Source organism: Diabrotica undecimpunctata, chromosome 1 (genome assembly GCF_040954645.1).
Source record: "Diabrotica undecimpunctata isolate CICGRU chromosome 1, icDiaUnde3, whole genome shotgun sequence".
Taxonomy (NCBI): domain Eukaryota; kingdom Metazoa; phylum Arthropoda; class Insecta; order Coleoptera; family Chrysomelidae; genus Diabrotica; species Diabrotica undecimpunctata.
In genome coordinates this window covers 187436998-187454113 of record NC_092803.1, presented here as the reverse complement: position 1 = coordinate 187454113, position 17116 = coordinate 187436998, and the positions used below count along the sequence as shown (strand labels likewise).

The following is a 17116-nucleotide window of genomic DNA, read 5'->3' as shown; positions in this document are numbered from 1 at the left end:
TTTAGTGTCCAGCTTTCCATTCCATACAACAAAGTCGAGAACACGTAGCATCTTAAGGCTCTTATCCTCAGATGCAGAGGAAGGTCTCGATTGACAAACATTGTTTTCATTTTTATAAATGCTTGTCTTGCAATTTCAATGCATGTCCTTATTTCTCTACCTTGCGGTTTGTATTTCATCCAAAAATGTATCCAAAAATTTCTATTATTAACTATTATAATTAAATATTAACGACTCACATCCAGATGTCAGTACAGTAAGCCTTTGCAATTCGGGGATTCCCTTGTTATATGATGTCCCTATTACATCATTACGAGTTTCGCATTGACAGGTATAACCTGATATTGTTTTAAATTAATTTTTTCCTTAGCGGTGCTTCGTTTTATAATAAGTTGTTTAATATTGTGCTGATTCCAAGCTGCAGTATAATAAGCAGCACGGTGTTCCGATTGAAAGATTTCAAGTGAGTGTCGTAAAATTTTATTTTTCATTAGAAGAGGTTTTTACAAATTCAATATCGTAAGTCTAATTTTTTTTCATTTCTTTTTTTAAAATTTTATTTGACCCAATGGAGAAAAAAAAACATCAACGATCAAAAATCAATTTCGTGGGAAACGAAAATTGTAATTTTAGAGCGTTTAGGAAATCCTTCTAGAGAAGGATCTTCGGCAATTGGAAAACATGGGCAAAAGCCAAACAGGGTCGTACTGACGTGTATCATATTATTTTTAAAAATATTTACTTTTGAAACTATTAGTGTAAGAATTTCTTGAAATTTAATCATTAAATCACACTTAAACTAAACTCTAAAAAATAACACGACCAGTAAATAACTTCACAATAACTATAACATATAACACACAATATATTAACTTAAAAACCAACACGCTATAATTTGAATTTAAACAGACTGGCAAGCTTGGATCTGTAACATGAGAATCCGTCTGGCTTAAGGCAATCAAGCCAAATATATTTAATAGCCTCTTGACGAATGAGAGGGCGAATATCAACACGTGCGCGTGTCTACAGATGGGAATTTGCTAAACGAATGTACTTTATGAGAAAATTTATAATTTCTGGTTCAAAATTAAACGCCAAATTTTCATCTTACTCAAGGAATGTATTATTAGAAAGATTAGAGAGATTCATCGCAATTTGGATTGAGCAACTGATTTAAAAAAGAATTCCTCTAAGTGGTTGTTTAATGCAGGAAAATGGTCTTCAGTTTTATGAGTTAATAAAACAGTCAGAGCCACCAACTTCCACTTCCAAAGCTGGTAAAAAATTTTCAACTAGCAAAGGATGGCTAATCGAGTTTATAAAAAGAAATGCATTTCATAATATCAAAATCACAGGAGAGAGTGGTCAGATAAAGCAGCAGCAAAAATATTTCCACAGGATCTAGCGAAAATTATTGAAGATGGGGACTATTGTGCCGATCAAGTATTTAACGCTGATGAAACGGGACTGTATTGGAAAAAAATGCCTAACCGTACTTACATCGCAAAGGATGAAAAAACTGCAAGTGGACATAAAGCAATAAAGATCGAGTAACATTATTACATACTTTGTAGCAATACATCAGGGGATAGGATGTTGAAACCGCTCTTAATAAACAAATCTCTTAGACCAAGTGCTTTAAAAGGCAAAGATATACAAATAAAACAAGAAAAATCAGTTGATGTTAGAAAATTGATAGAAAAACATTATGATTTAAACTGAAAGAGTATTAAAGAATTAAGGTATTTTAAACACATTTTACAACGAGATAACTTAGGAAAACATTCACCTGCAGACGAAGTTAATAAATAATTGGTTTACTTTCAACAACGACACTAGTAAAATAAACAGGTTCCCTTGTTTTTCTGTTTATCGACACGATATGAATAAATATAAATAGTTACAAAAACGAATAAAAATGTGCATCAGTTTTTTTAAGCTTTTGTATGAATTTCTTTCAGATATTCGAAGTAATTTATTATGCAGCCTATTTCTTTTAATTTCGGGAAACTTTTTTGTTTTTGTCTTGGTTTTATGTAATTTTAGAAGGCTACGAGACGTATACCTACTTTTTTAAGGTAAGTAATGTCTTTTTTTTTTATTCAATTTTTTTTATATATGCTTTTCGCGCTATAAAACGAGAAATTACTGTATAAAGTGGTCAAAAACGGATATACAAAGTTAAAATCTACGCATTCTTAAAAAAAACGTCATCTACGCAGTGCAGTAGAGGCAACACTATTGCCGCGGGGTCTAAGGTGAAAAGGCCTTATGGACATAAGCGAGCAACTGGATAAACAGATTTCTAATTTAAGAACCTATTTTTAAACGCAGGCTGAGACATCTTTACATCACGCAATTTGCGCAGTAGATGACACAACGCCGCTTAATCTGAGGGACCAAAAGTGCGCATAAATCCCCTTTCTAAACAAAAAAAATGCGCACCTGCATAAGTAAACCTATGCATGGGCTACATTTCAATGAGATCATCCAAGAATATATCGGCAATACAGCGTCGAACTATTGGTTGACAACAGAAAAGATGTTTCCCGAGATAGAGGGTTTCCTGCTTGCCATTCAGGAGCGGGTTATTTTGGACCTTAAGTCCAAAACGGCAAATGCCGATATGGATGTCAAGCCCAAGAAACTATCCAACATCTTACTGAGGACTGCCAGATGTTTGCCGGTACCGATTATAAAGAACGCCTTGACTCAGTAGGAAAGACTATTTACCAGGAATTAGCGAGCAAACTGGGACTCCTCCAAACCGACCATCTCACTTATTATCAATATGTCCCTAACAGAATGCTTGAAAACGACAACTACAAGCTTTACTGGGACTGTACTGTGCTCACAGACCAACTAGTGACATATAATAGACCGGATCTCATACTACTTAATAAACTTACTAGACAGACAACACTAATAGATGTAGCGATACCTGTTGTACCCGAACAATAATAATACATACATACTCGGTCATTCAGAACGTACTCTTCTATTCCTCTCGCTTTTATACTCTTGTCGACTTCTTTTTTCCAACTTAATTTCGGTCTGCCATTCTTTCGTCTTTCCTGCGATAAACAGTTTAATACTTTTTTGAGATTTTACTGTCATTCATTCTGTGTACGTGTCGGTACCATCTTGGTTGGTTGATTCTGATGTTCTCTGTTATTCTATGTTTAATGCCCATGATTTTTTGAACTCTCCGGTTTCTTACTTTGTCTAATCTTGATCTACCGGCCGCTCTTCTCCAATAATCCATTTCTGTTGCTTCCAAAGTCTTTATGGCTTTCTGCTTCAGTGACCATATATCGCATCCATATGTAACAAAGTTTTGACAATGCCATTATAGATTCTGTGTTGATTTTCTCTTGAAATTGTTTAATCCCACAGTACGCTGTTCATGCCTAATGGCTTGTCTTCCCTGTTTATTTATGTTTTTCATCTCTTTATCCAAATTGCCTTCATTGGCTATGTGTATGTCTGGATGTTTATACATTTTACAGTGATTTATTTGTTGTTGTTGCTCTTCCAAAATTAGATTTTGTTGTTCTCCTCCTATACAGATGTGTCTTGTTTTTAATATTCACTTCTGAAAATAATAAAGATCTGCGTGATAAATACAACGAAAAAATCGCCAAGTACAGAAATCTGGAAATACAAATAAGGAGAAAATGGAGAATGAAAAGTACCCAGACGATACCTATTATTCTTTCTACTACTGGAGTTATTTCAAAAGAGCTTCCTAGAGAAAATAAAACAGCTAGGTTTTAATGAGCATCTCTATACAATTATGCAGAAAGCTCTTAACATCTAGATGCATAAGAAAATTTTTGGGAGATACTCCGACGTACCAAGTCACCTAGGTCTCGATAACACGAAAAGAGTCCCACCAGAGCTCAATCGTTTTGATACTGTAGGTATCTGGGATGAGTGAATTTTCCCCTTGGATGAAGTGTGAGCCGTATGGCTAAATCTGATAACAATAATTCCCTTATTATCAATACGTCCCTCACACAATGCTTGAAAAACCTTCCAGCAAACATAAAATAGCTGGCTCTAAGTGAACACCTGTATAAGACCGTGCAGAAAGCTCTCGACGTCCAGATGCTTACGAAAATTTTTATGAGATACTCCGACTTATCAAGTCACCTAGGGCTCGATAACACGAAAAGAGTCCCACTAGAGCTCAATCGTTTTGATACTGTAAGTATCTGGGATGAGTGAATTTTTCCCTTGGATGGAGTGTGAGCCGTATGGCTAAATCTGATAATAATAATTCCCTTATTATCAATACGTCCCTCACACAATGCTTGAAAAACTTCTAGCAAAGATAAAATAGCTGGCTCTAAGTGAACACAAGTCTGTAAAAATCAGAAAACCTCCAAAATATCACTAGATGCACTCCAAGACCCATGCACTCTAAATAAGGTTTCTCAAGAAATTAACGACAAGTTCCACGAAATTAGACTAGAAGATACCAACAACATAGATGATTGCTGGGAACAAATGAAAATGACAATAACCACTGTATCTCGAGAAAATCTTCTAAGACGACCAACAGTTAAAAATGACTAGATGACACAAGACATCTTAGATCTAATGGACGTTCGGAGGCAGTATAAATCCATAAACAGAGAAAAATACAATGAAATACATAAAGAAATCCGAAAAAGAATTAAAGTAGCAAAAGACCGATGGCTACAAGAATCCTGTTTAGAAATTGAGAAACTGGAGCAACAACACGACAGCTTCCATTTGCATAAAAAACTAAAAGAAGTAACAGGCAAAAGCAGAACTTATGGGCAAAATATATTATAAGACTCTGGTGGTAGAATTTTAAGTGATAAAAAAAAACGCTGTACCGAATGGGAAAATTACATAATAGAATTATTTAACGATGAGCAAAGAATCTACCAAGAAATAACATCTAACCGAGATACAGGCCCACCGATTCTAATCTCAGAAGTTCAGAAGGCTATCGACCAAGCGAAATGAAGGAAGGCTTCTGGTCCTGACGAAATACCTGCAGAATTGTTAAAACTATTAAATAGAGTGTTGCGATTATCACATCCTTCTTTAATAAGATATACAGCAGCGGCAAATTATCAGACAATTGGTTAGAATCGATATTTATAACTATTCCCAAGAAAAAGAATGCCAGACAGTGTAGCGACTATCGACTTATCAGTTTAATGAGTCACACGCTCAAAATTTTTATGAAAATATTGCATTGTCGCATATATAAACTTTGTGAGGGGATAACTGGTGATAAGCAGTTTGGTTTCCGAAACGGTATGGGTACTCGAGAAGCTCTTTTTTGCATGCGAATACTCTTACAAAAGAGCATTGAGTTTAGGAAAAATATTTACGTATGTTTTATAGATTTTTTGAATGAATTTTCCCAGTGTGTGAACAGTTTGGCTAAATCTGGATTATAATAATAATCGTTTCAGTTTATTTTGTGGGATATTTCTGAGTCTTTCCATATGCTGATATAGTTTTATAGTTGCATAGTCTTAGTGTCTAACTGGCTTAATATTTGGACCAGATCCTCTTGTGAGCGAGCTAACATTAAGGTATAAACAAAAATAAATACACAAATAAATTCCTGATACTTAGTTTATTTTCTTTTACATTTTTACAAAAAAAAATAAGGTAACCTACTGACTAAAGAAAATCTGTACAACTGAGGTAGAACAAAAATCAGTCCTGCAGTGGATAGGGCAAACATTCTTTGGGTATTTGTAAAGTGGGCAGAAACAATAAATTTAATATGTACAAAATTCGCAAAAAAAACGCTTTATTATAATTAGATTTTTCTTTATTTTATCGATTTTAATTTGAAGATTTTCAAGCGAGTTCTTTAGTACTCTATTCGTTTTTCAATTTCTTCAAAGTCGTAGTTTGGTCCTTAAATAGCTTCATAAATTTAGATTCTTTTGAAATATAGAAATGGAATTACTTAACAGTAGGTAATTAAGAATAAGGCAGATTTTCATTGATGCAATTAATAATTTTATTGATATATCAAATGAAAAATTTGTGTAAGACGAGGATAGAATAGAAACAGACTGTGAAATGTTTGTGTATTAGAGAAGCTAACGGAACACAGTCAATAATGGCTAAGTACTGACAAAAATTACGTTAAGTGATTCAAGGGTCAAATTGAAAGTACAAATGAAACGTAAGGGCTACATCTTCAATAAGCTGATGAAATTATAAACATTTGCAGACCGTAATAGAATTTTAATAGAGCTGAGAATAGAAATCAGTTTCACAGACGAAGGCCGTGTCTTTGAAGGAATGTTCACCCAAGAATGAATAAGATTGTGAAAAAACAAAATAATAATTGCACAAAATACATCAGGACAAATCTGACATTAATTGATGCTGGAATACATGGACGAAGAATATTATCGTATATAAGATATAAATATATAAAAATAAATAAAATTTTAAAGGACGTTTGTACTGTGTGAAAAAATAGTTATCATAAGCATAATAGCATAATAAAACAATACTTGAAGCTATGATCATAAACAACAAAGTGTACAAACTGATAAAGAATACAAAAAACAGAATAATCAACACATTTGGCTGTAGGCTGTAGAGTTGTAGAGTAAAAGGTCTTGGCAAATTAACAAGAAGAACACGTTTCAAATTGAGCTACGTAACGATTACAGACATCGTAGATTAAACTAAATAATAATAGAGATTATAGAGAACCAAAACAATAGAAATATATTATATTGAAAAAAACTTTTTATATACTAAAATTTACAGAAAAATGTAATAATGCAGTAACCCATTCTTTGACGAATCTTGTACATTGAGAATGCCCTAAACTTGTGTAATTAATGACATTTTGTTGAGTTATAATAAATATTTTCTACATTACTAATAAATAATTTTTATGTACATCGCACTATCTGAGTGTCCTATAACTAATATTAAGTAATAAATAATTTGACCTTTTTATCGTCATGACCGCAATTTAAATATTTTTTCATATATTAAGGTACTATATATACCTCATATGTTATAATTAGGTAGTGACGTAATTTTCTCACAATTTTTCTATACTATAATCTGACAATTTTCTAAAGTTTTGTGGAAAGTTTATATTAGATGTCTAGAAAGTGTGTGTAAGTTTCCATTTTGATATAAATCTGCCTGTCAGTTTATCAGGTGTTAAAGCGTATTAAAAAGTTTCTTGAATATAACGCAAAAAGCGTTATAGTAAGTAACTTTAGGGATTTCTATAATTTAAACTTATAATTCTTTATTAAAAAAAATTTTCAAAGGGCAAAATGATGCATAAGTTAACAAGGAATAACTGTTGATTTTAAAACAAGAGTTTTAAAATTTTTATCATTTTTTTTAATTATCTCACACTTTTTAGACACCATATAGAATAAAATAGAATCTGTTTCTTAAATTACACAGAGGAACACTTTTGTAAAGCAATTTCTATTGAGTTCGAGTGCTAAATAGTAATACTGATTCCAAAACAGTAGGTATTACTCTGGTACGTACTACCACGTCAAGTTTCTTATCTACATACATCTACAAGTCAACAATATGATGGAGTATTTGTCTATCAGCATCAGCATTAGCTCGAAGTAAATCTTCCATCTGAAGATTCGTCTTTTGTCTTATGTTATGTTACCAAGGTATCTTTTTACGTTCAATCCGTCGTCTTGCTGTGACTTTTTCCTGAGTTATGAGCCGCAATAGTTGTTATTTAGGTCATTGACCATATGGTCAAATGTTTTTCTTTTTATTTTTAACTGTGTTTTTACACAATTTACAATTGCAACAATTTACTGCGCTAAATCTGCATCATCCTTCTAAGCACCTTGTACACGATATCTTTAGAAATCCAACAGTAATCAAATGCTTCAATTCTGTTTATCGATATTGAGCGAAAGACTAGCGAAATATAACATGACTGTCGAGTTTTTTTGTGAAGGTACATAGATATATCTTTGTTGCATGACAGCGTCTTCCAAGACATGAACGGCTTACGAGATATTTCAATTCTGGAAAGAGTTTCCTTGTCAGAATCACGGTTAGTATCCAGTCAGTTTCCAATATATTTAAAAATGTTCTATCCGTGCAATAACTGCAGCGTCAAATTGATTTGGATTTACATGTATTTTCCTCATTGTCATCCATTTAGCTTTCTTGATAATGATATTAACATCTCTGCGGTGACTTTCTTCGTAAATCAGGTTAACAAGGATCTGCTGCTCTTCTAACATATTTAATATTTTTGTATCCTGTTTCTCAGGAATATCATGTCAGCTCAGGAATTTGTTGAATTCAACATTGTTAGTAACAGCAAATACCCCTGCCTCACTCCTCGTTTTCTTTGAATCCTTCTAGTACAGATACGATTTCCTTTAATGTCGTGATTTAATGTCAGAAAAGTTGTTTTTAAGAGCCTGAAGAGATGGTCCAGCTCCCATATGTTTTAAAAGATCGTGCTGAATGCAACCAAATGCCTTTTCAAAATATATAAAGCAAATATAGGCGTGTTTTCTGATCTTGCAAATTTTCTTTAGAAGAATACGTATGCAGAACAAAACCTGTAATACGAGATATTGACAGATGGATAAAATGGCTTTCGAAGAGTATACGTAGGACTAAAAATACATAAAGGGATTTATTGAATTGTAATATCAAATATGTCAATGGATAACAGTGCTAGTCTGAGACTGCAATGAAGAGTAGAGTTGTGCAGTACAATAGAAGCTGTCAAGTACTCCACGTCGGACAAACTAGGTGTGGAACTTATCATCACATATATACACATACGCAGCAACTGTCTCATCCTACAGTGATATTTATGCTGCGACTATTGTGTGGTCAATTCCTAGGTGTAACACCATCGTGTCTAGGGGATGCATGGTATAGGGAGAAAAAGTATTGCCTAAGTGATGCCTCAAAGAGCTGGCCAATTCTGAGGCACTATTTCGTTCCAAAAATGGATATAAAAAAAACCGATCGAGGACTCTTTCTCTGTTCTAACAGGGTCATAAAGGCTAACTTTCAGCACATTAAGGTTGCTTCGGCAGAACTTACTGTTGGTATGAGAAAGTTGGATGTCTTTTTGATACAAGAGCATTGTGTATACCATGGTTAGATCATAAGGTCTATCGGGTGTTGAAGAAAAGCTTATTATAATAGATCTGACCAATTCCCGAAAACGTGTATGTAATATGTTAATGTATGATGTAGAATAAACCAATAACAAACATACCTCTGAGAGATACCGTTATTTTAGTTCATTTCATCGGCGTTTGACAATCTATTGGATATTGGAGATAATGACAGAACTTAAAGAAAAGTTAATTGGAATTTAAAAACATGATAAAGTACTTTTTTAAAAATAATCAGAAACTATTCACCAACTTTTGCAAGTTCTATTATAATATGGCCATTAAACCATCATAAAATTTTGACCATGAGTCAAAAAGGTGATGAGTGACGAGTATGGACGATTACACAAAGCTTTGCAGATCATGAAGGCATTATCAAAGTAGATGGGATCTACATTTTGATAACTGACTGTTAGTAAAGCATCAAACAAGAATATGTAAAAATTAAACGCTCTAAAAATTCTAAAAGCGACAATTTTACCTCAACGTATATGATTAGTGTGTGGTAAAAGACTTTTGTATGAATATAACTAGGCTTTAGACAAAGAGAGGGAATGCTAAAACTTAAAATCTTGACATGATCGACAAAAAATCATTCAAAAGTTACAGAAAACAATGAAATGACTGTTCCACTGTGTTAAGTTAAACTTATAGTATTTGTTCAAAAATGCAATGTGTGCTCTTACTGCTACGTATGTTAAACTCTTTTTCCTATCAAGGAACATTTTTGGTATTTGTGAACAAATCATTGATCAAATCATGGAAAATATTATTCCTAAAACTAAAACTTGTATTTGTGTTGTGTACATAACAGACAAAAATAATAAATACAAAAATATTTTTACTATAATTTATAAATAAATACGTTAGAATTATATTTTAACAACTAACGGCTAACGAGCCATTGAGAAAAAATCACAATCGAAAGAGACTGTCAAATTTAAATGTTTTGGTCTGTTACGTTAATCATTTTCACACAATGACATTTTAACTGACATTGAAGGCGTCGACTAAATTTTTAAGAGAAAAATTAAATTAAATTAAACACAAAATGCTATGCCAAAATTATAAAATAAAAAATAAAAGATCTATACTTTTGTATAACGTGAATATTTTGTCAAGTAGTATTCACATTTAAAATTTAATAATACAAATTCTTGATTAATAGTAATACAGTATACTCCCTCTATAACGAACACGGTTATTACAAGGTTTCGCTTATAACGAGATACATTAGATGTCCCGTGAAATTTCTATTGAACTATAACCGTCTATAGCGAGGCAAATTTGGTTATAACGAGAGAAAATAAGATCCAAAAACGTGTTTTTTACGTTTTTAGTCCGGTCGTGGCTATAAATAAATACCTTTTCAAACAGCCCCTCAATAAACTTAACTGCAGCCCGCAATAAACTTCTTTACAATGAATAAATACAACTGTTTCACATCTTTAGAAAATATATGATAGAATGATACTGGATCATTTAAAGCAGTTAAAAATAACAGAGTTCTTAAAATTGCAGAAGCAATAGTTTATGTTATCCTTGAAAATACGATTTATACATTATGTAGTTGGAAAAAAATATAAGTACAGCTTTTTTGTTTTAACGTATATCATTGATAATAAAAGTAAACAACTCTTTTATGTTTTAATATATTTCATTGACAATAAAAGTAAATAACTTTTTTTCAAAAACGCCATTCAAACAATATTTATTAGCATCTTATATTGCTCCGAATGGCTTCACTATAGGAAGTTAATGGTTTAGAAAACTACAGATTCATATGTATGCACAGTATTATGATTGTCTGATATAACGAGATCTGCTTATAACGAGGTAATTAGTCTGTCATTTCAGTTCTCGTTATAGAGGGAGTCTACTGTACTATTAGTATTTGATAATTCCCTATATTCTTTACTGTTCCGATAAGACGGCAACGCTGTGCAAAAATAAAAACATAACTGTGCGACTGTGCAACAACAAATGAACAATACATTGATTGGACGAGTTAGTAGATCGTTATTAATTATTAGTTTTTAAACTTTATTTAAAATGAAAATCTCTAGTAGTAAGTATCATTATGTGGAAGTAAGTAAACCATTAATTCTAAACAATTAAATTTTACAGCATATTTAAATTATTATTTATCTCGATGGCTCGATATTACATCTAACGCTTAGTACGACAGCTTTTGTATTTTTTATATACATACATTTTTTTATTTACAAACACAAACTATAAACAATGAATCATTCAGATATTAATACTAGATATTTGTAAGGTTAAAGAAATCCAGCGCGTTCACCATTTTTCATAAAATTTAGTAATTTATAAGTAGCAAAATGGAAAGAAAATAAAAACCGTCTAATCGGTTGTACAACAAAATAAAGTTCTTTATAAATACTACTTATACCACAACAAACACTGAAGGTACAATCGAAGGAAAAGCATTAAAATGGTATTCAAAAAAAAATTCAAGAAATTTCGAAAGATCACAATAGGTAACAGAATTTATTTTTTTGGTTGTTTAAGTACTAGTGTCGCATATATCGGAAATATTTTCATTTGGTTCTTTTGACAAAACAAAGAATAATACCTTCTGGACAGAATCCGAACCTTTGCTGCTGGAGAGCAATAAATAATTTCAAGGTCATCTGTTATAATTTAGGAGTAAACTTGTTTTTAGTAATTTCTCGGAATCAGAAGTAAAAAAATTCCGGTTTCACCATTTCCTATTACATGTCTTTTATTGCTGAATCCAAATCTTTCATTAAATTTTCTCTCTCTGTGACAGTTTTAGCTGTATCTACTAATCTCTAAACAAACGGACGGACTAATATTAATATTGTATGGCTAAAGACAGAGAAGAGTATGCAATTGTAGTAGCCATCCTCCATCGGAAAGAGCGCACTTTAAAAAGAATGGCTTTTTTGCCAAGGAGATCCTTCTCGACAGATTCCAGCGTCAGTTACATCTTTATTCCTGTCCTCCGAAACACGGTGAGGTCTCGAATAATTTTTATAAATTCATAATTTTGTTGTCGGTGCCGAGAATCCAACTCATGCGTTCCGGCTTGGATGAGAGTATCTTAACCACTAAGCTAAGGCCTCCACAACAGACGGACTGAACAAAATAGATCGATTTTTTTTATTTCGATCGAATTAAAGCAAAAAAGAAACGAATAAAATTCAAGTTTTGACAAATAATTCGCACCTACTGCTGAACAGAATCAATACTTTAATAATAGAGACTATATTTTTAATGATTAAAATGAACTTGTTAGTCTAGTAAGAAGAACATGTCTAATTATAGATGAAGTGGCAAAAGAAATTAATGAAATACAATGATAATTAAATTATTGAAGACTAAGTACTAAATTACTTAATTACTAAATTATAGTAAAAATGATGAACACACAATAGAGATTTATGATAAATATTGACTAACGCACCAATCAAATATTCTTACCCGCATACATTTAAAGGAAAATAAAACTTTAAAATATAAAATCACAAAGATAAGAACAAAATCAGTCAAATTTTTAAATTACAAAAGTTCTGCCTGCTATCTAGCGGATGTTTCAGAAACTACCAAATATTTGCGCAATCTCTCTTAAACTATGAGTCGTTTGATGGCTCGATTCTTAGTCCAAGAGCACAAACATTGTTTATCTACATTAAATGACAAATTCTTTCTTCTCTAAGCGATTTTACTAAATATATTGTTTAATTAGTCAAGTAACATCCAATATTTTTGTGGTTACATTACAATTTTTGCAGTACAGACCTAATCTTGAGTTCACTACAAGTTAATTGGAGTTTGTATGGGCGAAAATTTAATTGTTGATTTCAAAAGTAAAATGCATTTTTAATTTTATTCGTAAATTCAAGTCACTAGATTATTATTGATCTCAAAAAGCATAAGGCAGCATACCACTATCTTAAGTATGAAAAACAACCGGAAAACAAAATGTGAATTTGCTCCAGAATTCAGAATATATTTAAATGAAACGTTGAACAATAGCTCGGGGAAATAAGATTTCTCTCGGTACTGTGATAAATTCAGGTATTTGAATTTTTTTAGTTATTATAGACCTATATAAAGAAAATCTATGTTTTCTACAAATATTTAGGCGTTTTTTAAAATTATTTATGATTTAGTGTAAATTTTTTTAAAATTTTTTTTATATTAAAAAGTTTAATAGGTGGTTATAAATATTATAAAAATGAACCTAGATATTTGTTATTGTGCCCAAAGTTGTGTTTCGTGTTCCTTAACAAACTCTCAAAATTTCAGATCGATCCATCAATTAGTTTAACTCTTAATCGAGCTTAATTAGAGTACATATAAGAAAACAATTTTGTTCATAACGAACGTTTGCCAAGCGAACTTCATTTGGAACCGCAAAAACACCTTTTTTACTCTGAAAAAAGTTGCACGTCGCTGTCTCGAAGAACAATTATCAATTAGTGCCCTACCTAGTCTTAATGTTATAGGTTTTGATAAACAAGATATGCACAGTTATTACTGCAGGTTCGAAAAGGAACCAGAAAATGCAGAACCAATCTTTTTCAACTTCTTCCAATAGAGTATGACGATCGGTAGTGGCCAAATTTATCAACACCACACATGTTCTTTGTATATTCATAAATTGCGTTAGGGCAGTTCATACATTTCTTGTTTCCATCCTTTTAATTTCTTTGTATGAGTTTCATTTCATATATAAAATCATACTGATAGCCTGGAATGAGGAAGAAATCCGGGAAGAGTGGTGTATTGGGATCGTTTGCCCGCTACACAAAAAGGGTGATCAATTGGAATGTAGAAACTATAGGGGAATAACCCTCCTTACATACAAAATATACAGCATACAAAATATTTTCGAGTATTTTATATGGTCGCCTGAGTGCATATTCAGAGGAGCTTCTTAGCGAATATCAAAGTGGTTTTATTCCTGTTCGATCAATAACAGGCCAGATAAGATTGGTTAAGGCTACAATGCGTAAAGTTGTTTGCAAAGTCGAAATACAGGGCAAACAATCACAGGCATTTGAAACGCATGTTGGGCTACGACAGGGAGATGCGCTGGTGTGTCTCTTTTCAACATAGCTCTGGAAAAGGCGGTCAGGGATGCCCAAATAGACAACAGAGGAAACATTTTTAATAAATCATCCCAAATTTTGGCATATGCAGATGATGTTGACCTAGTTGTCCGCACAACACGCAAGCTAGAAGAAATGTATATTACCTTGTCAAATGCCTCAAAAATATGGGCCTGCAAGTAAATGAGGAGAAAACTAAGATAATGGCATCAATACCCAACAATAGAGCCAGAAACATCGGCCAAAAATTCACGGTTGATAACTCTACCTTTAAAGTGGTGGACAAATTCGCATACTTAGGCTCCCTGATCACCAACGAGAACGTCATGACGGAAGAAATCAAGCGAAGAATAATCCTAGCAAACAAATGCTATTTTGGAGTAGACATATGAGAAGCAGAAACTTAAGCCAAAAAACAAAAATAACCATATACAAAACCCTTATACAAGCAGTGTTGACATATGGATCGGAGACATGGACCATTTCCAAGGCAGATGAAAACCTCCTGCTTATATTTGAACGACGGATCCTGAGAAGAATATTTGGTGGCATCTGTGAAAATGGTGTTTGTAGGAGGTACAACTACGAGATATATCACAGATATAAACATAGGCAGATTATAAAAATAGGCAGACTAAGATGGGCAGGACATCTGGCAAAATCACAGCAGAACAACCCTCCTAGAAGAATCCTTATGTCACAACCTGTGGGAAGTAGAAGTAGGGGTAGGCCAAAACTCAGATGGAGGGATAATGTAGATGAGGTGGTAGAAAAATAGGCGCAGCAAACTGGCAACAGTTGGCAATGGATAGAACTGACTGGCGTAATAGACTTCGGAAGGTCGAGGCTCTTTTATATGGCTGTAGCACCAATGATAATGATGATGAGTTTCATTTCTGTAGGATCAAAAGCTGTCATCATTACAAAAACATCTTTGGTGTCGTGCGATATTATTAAGCTCACAAGGAAAGCATGTTGAAAGGTGAACTATACAGGTCTTAGGTTTTCTCTTTTCCTCTTAGGCATTGCTGTAATAAAAGCTGGTAATCCCATTCGGTTATTTCTGAACGTGCCTACAGAATAAATATTCTTCTGATGTAATTTGTCCATGTGATAAATTAATAGAAGTGGGGAGTCGCCTAATATTGGATACATTTTTCAACCGCTACTATTTGTAATAAAAACATTTTTCAGTATAGATATATAAAAACGTTCCTTATATTAGGTATCTAATATAGAGAATAGGTACTTTATGTCCCATGTTAGGCACATTTCTAAATTGCAGGTTAGAATATTTCCAAGATAAACAGATACAAAATTTCATATACTAAAATATACTTTCAGCACTAAAAAATAGGTAAACACAACTTTACGAATGTGCGATTCAATAAAATTGCAAGTATGCTAAGATGGTTGATCTTTAGATTCTACAACGACTTCTACATTTAGTTTTGAAGCCTTTCGTGGATAGATGGCACATGTTATTCCATTTGTTTTTGAAATATTTAGCTATCCAATATTAAGCGCTATCCTAATATTAAGCAACCTTCCTCAATAACTGTTAAACTAATTGATGGATCTATCTGAAATTTTGAGGGTTTGTTATGGATCACAATACCCAACATTGGTCGCAATAACAAATATCTAGGTTGATTTTTACACTGGTAATAAACAATTAACGATTTTGCCTTATTTTGCAGTTTTCGAAGAAACAAATTACTTTTAACACTTTTAGCAATCGCCGTTTTAAAGCTTTTTAATGGTAAGCAAAACCTCGAAAAAATGACATCTTTCACTAAATTGTTAATAATTAAAAAAATACGCCGAAATGTCTGCAGAAAACGTACAGATTTTTTTTATGCACGCCTATAGGAACTTCCAAAGATTTGCATATATCTTTATGATTTATCACAGTCCCGAACGAAGTCTTTATTGCTTATTTGCTCTACTTCAAATGGAAAATATGATAAAATTCTTGAATACTTGAATACTTGAAAAAAAAAAGATGGTGTCGTCACTTGTCTCTAGAGACTGCTCAGTCTATGTTAATATACGTCTATGGTTCACATGCAACGTATACATCAGAGTTTGGACTTAATTGGCCAAAATGAATAGAATGAATAGAAGAGAATATCAGATATGTACTGCTTTCAGATCTTTTTAAATGTAAAATATATCCATAAAATCATTGGATTTACTTTAAAAATTGATCATTCAGTAATTACAAAACAAGAACTACTTAAATCAACAAAAAACTAATACATTCAAATAATCTGTTAATTTGATTGCTGCGTTAAGAGATTCAATAACTCAGAATGATCCATATTATTTAAAGTTTGTATATCGATACCCAGGGCGTCAGCCACGCTGTTCATATCTAATCCGAAAGACTTCAGCAATTCTATGAAGTCCATCTCTTCTCCGGTGAAGGGATTGTGCAATTTGGGGCAAGAATGGTTACACTGTGGCCAAGAACATCGCTCTAACCTTCGGTGAACGCATCGCCTTTTTCGTGGCCACCTTGAATTCTGTAAGACCGACCTGGACGGTCTTTTGTCTAAAGGAGAGAAGTTGTTGGAGTTGTGTAGAGGCTTGTTCTCGTTGTTTACCTGATTACGTTGTTTTCTCGGTCGAACTGAAAAAAAATACGTATTTTAAATTAAGGATACAAATTATTTATATAGGGCATAATATACAGGGTCAATTCACTAAAACGTAAATGATTACCATCATTGAAAGTCTAAGCTGGATAAGCGAAGAAATTTAGGACTTCAGATTAATACAGGAATAACAAAAATAATGATCGTAGAAAGATCTATCGCACATACACCAACTGGAGAATTT

General features: G+C 32.7%; 1 protein-coding gene across 1 annotated transcript in view; it reads right to left on the bottom strand.

Moving 5' to 3' along the window:
- Nucleotides 1–5620: 5620 nt before the first annotated feature.
- The window catches only part of Notum (palmitoleoyl-protein carboxylesterase notum), a 78052-nt gene continuing 66556 nt past the window's right edge, over nucleotides 5621–17116 (bottom strand). The window contains exon 7 of the mRNA XM_072520795.1: nucleotides 5621–16907. Coding sequence (XP_072376896.1) covers nucleotides 16549–16907 — 359 coding nt within the window. The 3' untranslated portion in view covers nucleotides 5621–16548. The remainder of the gene's footprint in view (nucleotides 16908–17116) is intronic.